This window comes from Convolutriloba macropyga, chromosome 7 (assembly GCF_964194025.1).
Source record: "Convolutriloba macropyga chromosome 7, txConMacr16.3, whole genome shotgun sequence".
Taxonomy (NCBI): Eukaryota; Metazoa; Xenacoelomorpha; order Acoela; family Convolutidae; genus Convolutriloba; species Convolutriloba macropyga.
In genome coordinates this window covers 22,957,908-22,972,238 of record NC_134474.1, presented here as the reverse complement: position 1 = coordinate 22,972,238, position 14,331 = coordinate 22,957,908, and the positions used below count along the sequence as shown (strand labels likewise).

Here is a 14,331-nt window from a genome sequence, read left to right as displayed (position 1 = left end):
CCGACAAGGAATGCATTGGCGGACTGTCTGCCTAACGACAGCTCGGCATTTCAAAATCCAATAGTATTGCATAAAGAGGCAGCGCGTTTGTTCAATTCCTGAGTGAGTGTTAGTAAGGTGAAAATTTTTGATTAGCAGCTTCACAATTGGGTTTAGACCATCCAGAATAATTGGGTGTCGGGCAGTCTCCAAAATCATTGCCTTGGACAACCGACCTTTGGCACGGAGCTGATCATTATTGTCAACATACGGACAAAGGTCTTTCAAACGACATGATGCTGAAATTTCCTTTCCCTTACGTAGAGCAGATATTTCGTCTGCAAAATTTTCAATCTGCGATACCTGGATCAGATACATGTACGCAAAGGTATGATGAGAGAGAGCCAAATGTTTGCTTCGCTTCTTGCAAAGGTCGCGGAAAAAGAAGCAGTACGCAGTCACTCTTATCAACCAATTCCAGTTGCTAAAACGTGTAATATCTTTTACACACCCTTCAGTTGACGGTTTAGGGGCTTCCAGTGGCTGTATTGAGAATACCAGTGGGTTATGCTTCAAGAGATCTTGACAAGGCCACTCTTTTTCTTCGGAGCGCAGAAATGATGGTCCACTCAACCAACGAGAAGTTGCATTCATCTGTCGAACCTCATAGCCTCTTGAGCCGTCATCAGCGGGATTATCAGAAGAAGCGATGTAGCGCCAATTGAGAGATGAAGAGACGTCAAGAATCTTTGCTAGTCTATTGGCAACGAAAATTCGATGCCGCATTTCTGGAGTTCTCAACCAATGGAGTACAGTTGTACTATCGGACCAGAAAAAGTAATTTCCGATTTCCAAATCTTGCTGTTCTTTGATAAACTGAGCTAATTGCGCGCCATACACTGCCGCTTGCAACTCCAGGTTTGGAATAGTCATCCTCTTGATCGGAGCTACTCTGGCTTTGCCCATCATGAACACTACATCAACTGTTTTATCAACGTACTCAGTTCTTAGATAAGACACTGCTGATAGAGCATACTCTGAAGCGTCTGTGAAAGTGTGAACAGCTGTTGACTGAATTTTCGTGTTTCTACGGAAGAGAGCACGTGGAATGCTGATATTCTGATAAGTTGGAAGTTCGTTTTTGAATTGGAGAAAGTCTGGGAACTGCTGAACGTCTAGAGGTGCGTCCCATTGTGGACCTTTATTCCAAATCGCTTCCAATATTTTCCTCACTCTGATTGTTAAAGGGGCTATAACGCCAAGGGGATCACAAATTGAAGCGACGAACTTCAAAAGTTTCCTCTGTGTTGTGAATTGATCATTGGGGAACCTTTTGAAAAGCCTTTTGTCAATGATGTACTCGTCTGTGCTCGCATTCCACGGTAAACCCAAAACTTTTTGAGGTTGAGGTGATGGTAGATCAGGCTTTAAAAGATTTTCAAGAACTCGTCTGAATTAGAGTTCCACTTTGTGAGGTTGAAACCACCAAGTGAAAGACACTCTTTGGTGTTGTTCATAACGTTTACAGCACTTTCAACGTCTGCTGTCGAGATATATAGGTCATCCATGTAAACATTACGCTCAATGACGTGCAAAACTTGAGGAAATTTGTCCTGATTGTCACGTGCTGAACAACGAAGAGCGTAGGACGCTATGCATGGGGAAGATGTTGCGCCGAAGATATGACGTGTGTATTGATACTCTTCGATTTTGCCATTTTGATTCCAGAGAAACCGAAGAAACGCACGATCAGAGGGAGCAACCTTAATTTGCATAAACATTTGCTCAATGTCTGCTGAAATTGCCACTTGTTGCTCGCGGAATCTTAATATGACTCCCACAAGATTACTCAACAAATCGGGTCCCTTCAAAAGGTTTGAATTCAAGGATTGACCTTGAAAAACACTGGATGCATTGGTGACTCTCCTGATTTTTCCGGGTTTGTTTTCATTTGAAACGGGATGATGAGGAAGATAAGAACATGCTGTTTCTTTGTCTGTAGCTTGATCAACTTTGACAACATAACCATTTGGAAGAACTTTCTGGAGCGTCTCCTCGTACTTACCTTGTAGATCTGGTTTTGTTGAGAGCTTTTTGTTTAATTGCTTTAACTGTTTTTTCCGCTAGCCATCTGTTGTTTGGTAACTTGGCGTTTTCCTTCCAAAGAAGGCCTATTTCGTAGTGACCATCAGAAAAGTCTGTAGTCGACTCAAGGATTTGCAGAGCTTTTTCATCATTTTTAGACATAGCCCTTTTTGATGAAGCTATACCGTAGTTCTCAATTTTCATCCACTGTTGTACTTTTGTGAAAAGTTCATTGTCTAGATGAGGATGAGAGTTGATTTGTGTTTTGAACACTGGATTCTGTTCGTCTGCTGTGACGCTAGTTTTACCTGCACATGTCCATCCTAGAGGAGTTTCTACAGCCCAGGGCGTGTTTTCTGGGCCTTTAATCACCTTACTGTAATGGATCAGTTCCAGGTTGTCGATGCCGATGATTATTGAGACTTTATTTTCATCAACATTAGGGAACGAAATGTGATTGAGATGTTCAAATTTCTTGCAAAGCTTGTTCAGCTCATTAGTGTTAACAGGGTTCATTTTCAAATCGGGTACTGCCAAGACTTCGTTTACAAGGATTGGTGTCCTATTAGACTGATAAGGTTTAATTTTTAAAGACACTGGAGAACAATCTATTTCTTTTGTTGTGTGATAGCCACTAATAGGCATCTTGCCAAAAGTGTTCATATCAATACCTAGAATCAGAGCTGCAGATTGGAGGAGGAGGCTCTGGCAACTTCCGTTGTCGAGATAAGCATATGTCTCAAATGTTTTCTCCCCGTTAGACAGTTGAACTGGTAAGAAAGCAACTTGACCTGTGCCATGCAGTTGAACCGATTTAACTGTTGAAGAGGGTCGGATTGCTTGATTTTTTGCAATGAAGCTTTCATGGAGCATTGTGTGGTGCTTTTTGCCGCAGTCTGCAGAGCGACAAACGTTTTTTGATGTACATTGTTGTACATGGTGACTACCAAAACAGTTGAAACATAGTTTCAATTTTTTCACGTGTTCTCGTCTATCGAGTGGAGACAGATCTTGGAAATGAGAACATTTGTATAAATACTGACAGCTACCGTTGTTTGGACAAACGACACCTTTAGAAGAGCTTGGTTGAAAGCAATTTGACGGGTTTGTGCGTTGATCCTGGTGTGATCTGTTGGACGGACGATTGAATTGGTTTTGCTGATTCGATTGCTTCCAAAGATGGTTAGAGGCCTTTGAATGAGTGCTTGGAGGTTGAGCTGGTGCACAAGAGGTGGGTAAATCTCTGCAAGCCTTCGCATAGATTAGAAGCCAATCCGAAAGCTCTCTCAGAGATGGTTGAAGTAAACTTCTTTCCAAAACGTGCTTATTCCATTCCAAGCGGACTGGTGTTGGAAGCTTGTTTAAGGCTTGATTGACATTTGTAGTGGAATGTATGTCATGGTTGAATCCAAGTTGCTGAAATGTGTCCACAAGGGTTAAAAGGAAAGCAGAGAACTGCGTATAACTGTCTGGGATTGTCAGGTTAGGGGGTCTAAAATGTGACAGTTTTTCGAGGAAGGCATTGACAATCCTGTTCGGATTACCAAAATGTTCTTCCAGACGTGCTAAAGCGGGTGCGTACAGACTGCCATTGCAGCCAAAGCCGTCAACCAGTGCTTTTGCTTCTACAATCAGAAGCGATTGCAGATGAATCATTTTTTCTGCAGAGGACATTGGAGAACGATCAATTGTTGCTTGAAATACACTGAACCACTTTAACCAACTTAATGGATCTCCATCAAACTTTGTTGCCTGTAACTTCGGAACCGATTTCTGAAAACAAAAAGACATTGAGGTAGGAGTCTAAGGCACAATACCAACTGTTGGAAGTGCAAAGGATGGTTGCGAAGTTCTGATTGGCGGATTCAAAGAAGTTTGGGCCGCCTGATGAGAAACATGGAATGAGAGAAATGCGCCGTCGATTTTTGCGGAAGTGGAATTGAAGCCACCAGAGGTAACTCCAGACAAGGCATTGTTGATGGTACTGGTGCCTGATACGTCAGCAGATGTGGTGGTGAGTTGTTGCGACAAATTTGCCGGCGGCAAAATTGTGTTTGAATCTCCCATTAAGCTACTGGGTGCAGCATTGTTAAGGAAGGATTCACTGTAAGAACTGTATTCAGCGGGTGCTGAGAAAATGTTGGTCGTTAGGGATGCCTCAGTATGAGCTGGATAACTGCTGTTGTCAAAGGTCACCCTCGGGATGTTATTTGTTTGGTTGCTTTGTGTTGCGGACACAAGTTCCTTTTTGTATTTTCGGTATGCGGAAGTAATCTTACGTATCTTGAATTTGAGTTTGCTCAAATGAGAGCATAGAGTTTCTGCATCAGATGATGGTGCTTTGTCTAAAAGTTCTTGAATTGTAAGTTCGTACTTCTCCTGAAGTTCCTTGATTTCAAGGAGAGTTTCTTCGACTGTTTCTGAGTCCTCGCCGCAGTCGATACCGGATGTAATAAATTCGATGCACGACTCGATTTCACTTTCGTACATCAACTTTAAGTTGGTCAGACGTTTTAAATGGGGATCTTCAGAGACCTGCTCGTGACTTTCGGTGTTGTCGTCTGAGTATTGTGTCTGCGAATTTGAGGAGATCATTGTTTGGTTGTTACTTCCTGTGGATTTTCCAGTTCTAGTAAAAACCATTGAACTTCACCGGTCTAACAAAGACAGCTTCTTTCTTCGAAGCGCTACGAAATTTTTTCAGCAAGTCTGTTAGAACCTGCAAAACCTACCTGGTAAACCGTAAACCTACCTGAATACTTAAAAACCTACTAGATACCTACCTGAAACCTAACCAGAGACCAAATTGAAAACTACCTCAATTCTGTGAAAAAAAACTAGCTGAATACCTAAAATCTACAAATACCTACCTGGACCTATCTGCAACCTAACTGAAACCTACTCAATAACCTACCGGATACCACTGAAACCTACCTTATACCACCAGAGGAACCTACCTGAAAACCAAACCGATTACTTTAAAAAACCCTACCTGGATATGCCTACCTGGAACCTACCTGCAACCTACCTGATATGTATTCAATAACCTATCAGATACCACTTAAACCTACCTGATAACACCAGAGAAAGCTACCTGAACAACCGAAACCTACCTGAATACCCTACCAATGCCGACTCTACATAGCATTTGGAAAAAATATATAGTTCAGAATAAGGTCGTTGTTTTTCCGGACATAAAAACTAAGAGAATGCTGTTGAAACGTGTTTGGTGCGCTCGTGTGTGTTACGCTCGTTTCGTAAAATTGGGAACGGATATTAAAGCTCTCGGTCGGAATTACCGGAAAATGCAAGAAGGTAAAACTGTTGAAACATCGAATTTTTGTCAGTAATTTTTTGTCATATCCGGAAAAAATTCTTAGGTCGCAAGAAAGGGGTGAATAATCAAACGGGCGAAAAAATAACAGGGAAAGATAAATAATAATGAAATAAGAAAGCCCAGTTAAATATATGAAGCTCGTCTCGTGATGGAATGGGTGTTCTCCCGGGTGTTGGATGGGATGGGTTTTTTCTAAAATTTCCTTCTCTACCCTTTTTACGAGAAAAAAATTCTTCGAGAAGGAAATTTTAGATCCTTTGTCTTTTTCGTTGGGCGTCAGAATGTCACATTGACCGCCTTAAGTATACTCAGGAAATCAATTTGCTTATTTGAATTAATAATGATGATACAAGCGTTTAAGATAAATAAATCAGTTCTCAGTTTTTTAGTTTTTGTGTGTTGAAATTCGACTGCTTTTCTTTTCTTCCTTTTGTTTTGTCACTTCTTCTCTTAACCATTGAAGGTCTGTTTCGGGCAAAGATCCATAATAGTGCATAGATGTTCTCTAATTAATTGGGCATCAATGATGTATTGATGTCACTAGTCAATGGAATGTAGGGGTTCTTTCCCATTATAGCCCCCCATGAAATTATAGCCCCCCATTATGGTGCAATTACCATGATGTTGTGGGGGGGGGGGGGGTGGGGGCTATAGGTTATCTGACCACTAAGCTGGGGGGGGGGGGGGGCTATAACGGGAAACACCCGAATTAAGGATAAAAATGCAGTTAGCTGTACGCTCTGTATCTCATAGGACAGTCGGTGACAACAGGGGACAAGAAATTGTCGTACCATCCAAACTGTTTCCGATGCTTCCGATGCAACAAACCTATTTCTGCCTCATATCGCATTGACACTAAGACTGGCAAGCCGGAGCACAGCTACAACTGCATTGAGGATGAAAACGTTGCAGGAGCAGCAACAGGAGCACCTGCCGATCAGAAACCCAAGGATTCCTGCAGAGTTAGTGTAGCAATAATTGTGATCAAAATATTCCCTGACCTTTTCTGTTTCTGCCCCCTCCTCCCCCACGAAGCTTAGTGGGTACAAATTATTGCCATATATTTACATAATGATTTCAGGTGGACCACAGCCTGGCCAATCTTGACCAATTATAAAACCAAATAAAAGTTTCAGACAAAAACAAGTAGTCAAAAATGCCGATCTTGAAAAGATACATCAATCTGAAATGTAGAGAATATTCAGAAAAGGGCAGCTGAGAACAGTCCTCTGTGGCCTGCTACTGTTCCGCTGCGATTACGCGCGGAAACCACGATTATAAATGTTTAATTATTGTAGCTGCGAAGCTGTAAGCTGAGCGGTGCTATATTGTGGTCTTCGTGCCTCTTTACAATCCAAAGGATTTGCATTGTATTGGTGTGCTGTCTTCTTTGTAAGAACTGGGCACACTTTTTTTCGGCAGTGAGAGTCAAATTAGAGTGATGATTTTAGTCGCACTGAAGTATTGAAGGAGTTAAATTTCAGTTAGTTAGAGGCGTATTTCAGTTAGTTGAACTATCTTTAAAGTTGAGTGAAAATTTGGTGTTTGATCAAATTTCCGGTTTTCAGAGGAAATTTTTAAGACGTGTTCAATTTGACCTCTGCTTCCAGTGTTTTTTCTCTTGAGTGCTGTTTAAATGACACATTTGTGTTCTAATTCCGCCTTATGGCAAATACTCGAATCGATCAACGGTCATTTAATGCTTGGGATCTATTCTGTTTCCCCCAGTGTTTTTTACGCTCCCCCCAGTCACAAATTATATGTTGTTATATAGCGCGTTACTGTGTAAAGAACAGCACGTGCAGCTGTGGGCGTAAAAGATGTAAGCCCACTAAGCCGGGGGGGAGGGGGCAAAACAGAATAGATCCAATGCTTGTTATCATTCCGATATCATTCATTTGTTGTCATACATTATTAGTGAATATTTGAGTTCCGCCTGGTTTTTTTATCATTTCTGTTATCTTGTTATTTAGTATCGTTGCTGACAGGTCTGATTGAATGGTAACGAGGCATAAATGAACAAGATTGTTGGTTTGAGTTAACAGTTACTGGTTTTCAAAATATTGACACGATTTATGGACTACAATTTTGGCCGAATTTTGAGTTTTGCTACTAATTGATGTTTTTTGTCTTATCATTCAATCGCATTAGGGACAAGTCTCGTACGGTGCTAATTTGGTTTATGTTAATTGGTTAATAGCCGCCGTCAGCCTCTCAATCGGCCATTATTTAGGCGCACTCTTTTTTTTAGTTCGCTTTACGTTTGAGCACCTTTTTCGTTTTACATAATTCACGACTTTAACATTTGACTTCTGATTTACCTCGCTCACTGTTTCAACTGAATGATTTTTAAATCAAGTCACTCACTGAATTACGCAAGACACTGAATACAAAAAAGTTTAAAGGAGCAAAATCAAAAGAGACGGGATAAACCGATAAATGCCGGTCATTAAGTCAATGAGAATTAGGTTATCAAAGTTTATTAGTGTTTGCTAGCTGACTTGGGTATTAAGATTATCAGCTTTCAGTTTAGACGCCGAATAAGGTCTAGTTTTAGAAACCAACTGAAACTACACGCCTAATTAGAACACTTTTTGAAAATGAAGAAAATAGGATTAAAATCAATCAATTTACCTCTTCTTTTTTATTAATATTCGCCCTCATCTTCTCAGCCGGCTATTATTGTGCTCCCAATTTTTTACTACGTCGAACAACAAAATGTTTAGTTTTACCTCATTTTGCCGCTTTTTCAACATTTTGGGTGAAATCTTTTTGACTTCTCTAGGCTAGTTTCTCTCTTCTCTCAATCTGCTAAAAGTGGTTTTGAACATCAGTTGCTCAGCAAAGCAATTCAAAAATGAACAGAGTCAGTATAAAAATTGAAGTCAGAAATAGAAACGCAATAACACCAAAAAGCTCAATTTTAGATGCCCGCTAATCGAACGTCGTTCCTATAAGTATTAGTTACCTCTCTAATGATTTTGGTATTGATAGTAACCCCTGTAGCCTCTCTCTAAGAAACAGAAGTATGTTTAGTTACGAAATGCCATCAAAATAAATGGGACCAAAAATGTTTTTGTACAAAAATCTTTTTTTTCAATATCTATTCTTTCAATCCCAATCATGCTTATTGGAATCAACGCCGGCTATTTTCCGGCAATCTTCCGTGTAGGTTTTTTCTGTTTCTCTCCGAAAGTGACCGAGTTGTGTTTTGCTTGTTAATAGCCGCGAAGTGATAGCGGCTATTATTGGGTGATCGTGGTTTTTTTACAATCCAAGAAATGGATTGTATTGGTACTCTGTCTTTTTTTATTTTTGTAAGATGTTTCCACAGCTTTTTTCATGACTTTTGAGTTTTGAAAACGGGATAAACAAGTAAACCTCAGCGGGCATGATGTTTTATTAGGGGCCCATAGCAGCGATTAGTAGTCCTTCAAGTGCTCAGTGTGGTGAAGCTACTGCGAATGCCCTAATTCAAGGTTAAAAGGTCATTTTAGGAGTTTTCGAGACCAAAATGTTGCAATTTTTCGACATTTTTCGAATTTTTTGTTAGACCAGTCTAAAATTGAGGTTTATAAAATTCGATAAAAGTCTTACAAGAAATAATTTCTTTTTATTGACATTTTAAGAGCTATGTGTTTTGGTATTAAAAACACACGAAATTGTATACTAATTTTTACATTTTTTTTTCAAGTTTAATGAAAATTTTTGTCTTTTTTTGAGTTTTTCTAGACGTAGGTGTCAAGTAACCTCCTCTAGAGTTTTTTAATAGGTTACTGCAGAATTTTTAGAGGTATTAGAACGGTTTTCAACTTTTTAACATCACGAATTTTAGCAAATTTTCGATAAAAACTTGCAATTTTTTCAAATTTCGTAACATTTACTGTCATTTTTAAGTTTTTCCAGCCCTCTGTGCCGAAAAACCTACTATAGGATAGAATACTTGGTTACTGAAAAATTTTTATTGTCCATGTGATGGTTTTCAACATTTTAATATCACAATTTTAGCATTTTTTTGATGAAATTTGCTGTTTTAAAGTTTGTCATTTTTAGGCTTCTCCAGCCTCAAGGGCCACAAAGCCTGCTCTAGGATTTGATAAGTGGTTACTTCACAGTTTCTATTGGCAATAAAAGAGTTTTCAATCTTTAATGTCACGCATTTTAGAATTTTTTTAAATTGAAACTTGAAATTCTTTTCAAGTTTAATTGAGAATTTTTCAACAGTTTTTACGGCGCCGCCTCTTTGGTTTGATGATAAAATACTTCTTAGTATGAAGCTATATAAAGCTTGAAATAGGGATTCTATATGGTCTCTGGAGACAATGGAGTGCTTCAAGATATTAATATCGCAATTTTTAGAATGACTTTCTTAAAATTTGCAATTATTTCTTTTCTTCGTTTATCATTTTCTTCGTTTTTCATTTTTTCTTCGTTTATCATTTTTTCGAGTTCAACAATCTTTACTGGCCAACGAAACTTTTTCAAGTCTTGCAGTTGGGTTGCATTATAAAATTTCAGAGAGAAATAAGTGGTTTAAATTTTTGCCTAATATAGAAATATTTAGCACTTCTTTAATTTTTAGCAATTCTCCAATTTATTTAGCAATTCCAAATATTTAGCCATTCTTCAATTTTTGCACTTCTAAGATTTTTGAAGCATTTGTCAGTTTTTTGAGGCAATTGTCATATTTCTGGAGTTTATCTGCCTTTAGTGAATTAATGTCTTGCCAGGCTTGTGCGTGTTTTAATGAGTATATTGAATCCTATTTTATTTGGTCTTCAGGGTAAAAGCGTCAGAGTTATAGCAATTATAATTTGTTTCTCAACTTTTGAGATGGTTTTTTCGGCTGGGATTCTTCAATTGATCGGCTGGTCAGATACAATATTTTACAGTTTTTCATTCAATTCTTTGGATTGTAATTAAGGACTTGTCCTGCTATGTTTTTTTAATTCGTCGTCTCGATCGATGATTCTTACGACCTGACTTCTTTTAATTTACTTTTTCCAATTGATTTCAGTGATTTCTTTCGCTTTGCAAATAAAATTTGTGTGGATGACGTCAATTCTGCTTTTAGGTCAATTGCGTGACTTACCTCACTCAAAAGTATGACTTCTGAACTCACTTATGAAATTTTAAATTTTCTGAACATTTTTTTTAAAAATCAACAGTGTGCATCTAAGTAGTTGCAAACTTAATTGCCCTAATTCTTGTATATTAGTCTTGAGTTTTTGATTTCGAATGTCAATTTTGAAAAAGCTCTCCTTATAGACCGTATGTGTCATAAAATTGACAGTCCGAATCTAACCTAAAAAGGTTTTATCATCTCTGTTATCTTGTTATTTAGTATCGTTGCTGACAGGTCTGATTGAATGGTAACGAGGCATAAAAGAACAAGATTGTTGGTTTTAGTTAACAGTTATTGATTTTCAAAATATTGACACGACTTATGGACTACAATTTTGGCCGAATTTTGAGTTTTGCTACTAATTGATGTTTTTTGTCTTATCATTCAATCGCATTAGGGACAAGTCTCGTACGGTGCTAATTTGGTTTATGTTAATTGGTTAATAGCCGCCGTCAGCCTCTCAATCGGCCATTATTTAGGTGCACTCTTTTTTTTAGTTCGCTTTACGTTTGATCACCTTTTTCGTTTTACATAATTCACGACTTTAACATTTGACTTCTGATTTACCTCGCTCACTGTTTCAACTGAAAGGTTTTTAAATCAAGTCAATCACTGAATTACGCAAGACACTGAATACAAAAAAAATTAAAAGGAGCAAAATCAAAAGAGACGGGATAAACCGATAAATGCCGGTCATTAAGTCATTGAGAATTAGTTTATCAAAGTTTATTAGTGTTTGCTAGCTGACATGGGTATTAAGATTATCAGCTTTCAGTTTAGACGCCGAATTAGGTCTAGTTTTAGAAACCAACTGAAACTACACGCCTAATTAGAACACTTTTTGAAACTGAAAAAAATAGGATTAAAATCAATTAATTTATCTCTTCTTTTTTATTAATAGCCGCCCTCATCTTCTCAGCCGGCTATTATTGTGCTCCCATTTTTTTTACTCCGTCGAACAAAAAAAATGTTTAGCTTTACCTCATTTTGCCGCTTTTTCAACATTTTGCGTGAAATCTTTTTGACTTCTCTAGGCTAGTTTCTCTCTTCTCTCAATCTGCTAAAAGTGGTTTTGAACATCAGTTGTTCAGCAAAGCAATTCAAAAATGAACAGAATCAGTATAAAAATTGAAGTCAAAAATAGAAACGCGATAACACCAAAAATCCCAATTTTAGATGCCCGCTATTCGAACGTCGTTCCTATAAGTATTAGTTACCTCTCTAATGCTTTTGGTATAGATAGTAACACCTGCAGCCTCTCTCTAAGAAACAGAAGTATGTTCAACTACGAAATGCCATCAAAATAAATGGGATCAAAAATGTTTTTGTACAGAAATCTTTTTTTTCAATATCTATTCTTTCAATCCCAATCATGCTTATTAGAATCAACGCCGGCTATTTTCCGGCAATCTTCCGGGTATGTTTTTTCTGTTTCTCTCCAAAAGTGACTGAGTTGTGTTTTGCTTGTTAATATCCGCGAAGTGATAGCGGCTATTATTAGGGAAATCGTGGTTTTTTTACAATCCAAGAACTGGATTGTATTGGTGTTCTGGCTTTTTTTTTTTGTAAGATGTTTCCACAGCTTTTTTCATGACTTTTGAGCTTTGAAAACGGGATAAACAAGAAAACCTCAGCGGGCATGATGTTTTATTAGGGGCGCATAGCAGCGACTAGTAGTCCTTCAAGTGCTCAGTGTGGTGAAGCTACTTCGAATGCCCTAATTCAAGGTTCAAAGGTCAATTTAGGAGTTTTCGAGACCAAAATCTTGCAATTTTTCGACATTTTTCGAATTTTTTGTTAGACCAGTCTAAAATTGAGGTTTATAAAATTCTATAAAAGTCTTACAAGAAATAATTTCTTTTTATTGACATTTTAAGAGCTATGTGTTTTGGAATTAAAAACACACGCAATTGTATACTAATTTTTACATTTTTTTTTCAAGTTCAATGAAAATTTTTTGTCTTTTTTTGAGTTTTTCTAGACGTAGGTGTCAAGTAACCTCCTCTAGGGTTTTTTAATAGGTTACTGCAGAATTTTTAGAGGTATTAGAACGGTTTTCAACTTTTTAACATCACGAATTTTAGCAAATTTTCGATAAAAACTTGCAATTTTTTCAAATTTCGTAACATTTACTGTCATTTTTAAGTTTTTCCAGCCCTCTGTGCCAAAAAACCTACTATAGGATAGGATACTTGGTTACTGAAAAATTTTTATTGTCCACGTGATGGTTTTCAACATTTTAATATCACATTTTTAGCATTTTTTTGATGGAATTTGCTGTTTTAAAGTTTGTCACTTTTAGGCTTCTCCAGCCTCAAGGGCCACAAAGCCTGCTCTAGGATTTGATAAGGGGTTAATTCACAGTTTCTATTGGCAATAAAAAAGTTTTCAATCTTCAATGTCACGCATTTTAGCATTTTTTTAATTTGAATCTTGAAATTCTTTTCAAGTTTAATTGAGAATTTTCTAACAGTTTTTACGGCGCCGTGGGCGCAGGAACCGCCTCCTTGGTTTGATGATAAAATACTTCTTAGTATGAAGCTATATAAAGCTTGAAATAGGGATTCTATATATGGTCTCTGGAGACTATGGAATGCTTCAAGATATTAATATCGCTATTTTTAGAATGACTTCCCTAAAATTTGCAATTATTTACAATTTTTTCTTCGTTTATCATTTTTTCGAGTTCAACATTCTTTACTGGCCAACGAAACTTTTTCAAGTCTTGCAGTTGAGTTGCATTATAAAATTTCAGAGAAAAATAGTTGGTTTAAATTTTTGCTAAATATAGAAATATTTAGCACTTCTTTAATTTTTAGCGATTCTCCAATTTATTTAGCAATTCCAAATATTTAGCAATTCTTCAATTTTTGCTTTTCTAAGAATTTTGAAGCATTTGTCAGTTTTTTGAGGCATTTGTCATATTTCTGGAGTTTATCTGCCTTTAGTGAATTAATGTCTTGCCAGGCTTGTGCGTGTTTTAATGAGTATATTGAATCCTATTTTATTTGGTCTTCAGGGTAAAAGCGTCAGAGTTATAGCAATTATAATTTGTTTCTCAACTTTTGAGATGGTCTTTTCGGCTGGGATTCTTCAATTGATCGGCTGGTCAGATAAAATATTTTACAGTTTTTCATTCAATTCTTTGGATTGTATTTAAGGAGTTGTCCTGCTATGTTTTTTTAATTCGTCGTCTCCATCGATTATTCTTACGACCTGACTTCTTTGAATTGACTTCTTGGAGTTGACTTCAGTGATTTCTTTTGCTTTGCAAATAAAATTTGTCTGGGTGACGTCAATTCTGCTTTTATGTCAATTGCGTGACTTACCTCACTCAAAAGTATGATTTCTGAACTCACTTATGAAATTTTAAATTTTCTGAACATTTTTATTAAAAATCAATAGTGTGCATCTAAGTAGTTGCAAACTTATATGCCCTAATTCTTGGATATTAGTCTTGAGTTTTTGATTTCGAACGTCAATTTTGAAAAAGCTCTCCTTATAGACCGTATGTGTCATAAAATTTACAGTCCGAATCTAACCTAAAATGTCTAGTGGTCTATTAAAGGACTGGTGGTCGATCTGTCTATCCTATTTGTTGAGTTGTTTCAATTAATGGAAGGCCGCAAGCGTCTATCGTGGCTACTTTCCGGCAATCTGTCGGCTATGTTCAGTAAATTTGAACAGCTCATAAGACAAACTTCCTGTTTCGAAGGAAACTATTGGGAAGGCAAATCTTTAATAGCTACGATAAATTTCAGGATCGATTCTTTCTAGGTTGCTCCTGCGGGAGGTGTCTTGTTAG

The 14,331-nt window shown here is 37.4% G+C and overlaps 1 protein-coding gene across 3 annotated transcripts in view; it reads left to right on the top strand.

Annotated features, from left to right (window-relative positions):
* LOC142342163 (four and a half LIM domains protein 5-like) overlaps positions 1 to 14,331 on the top strand; it is a 29,955-nt gene that overhangs the window by 5,128 nt on the left and 10,496 nt on the right. For all 3 annotated transcript variants that reach the window (XM_075393371.1, XM_075393369.1, XM_075393370.1), the window contains exon 3: positions 6,155 to 6,363. In XM_075393371.1, coding sequence (XP_075249486.1) covers positions 6,155 to 6,363 — 209 coding nt within the window. The remainder of the gene's footprint in view (positions 1 to 6,154; positions 6,364 to 14,331) is intronic.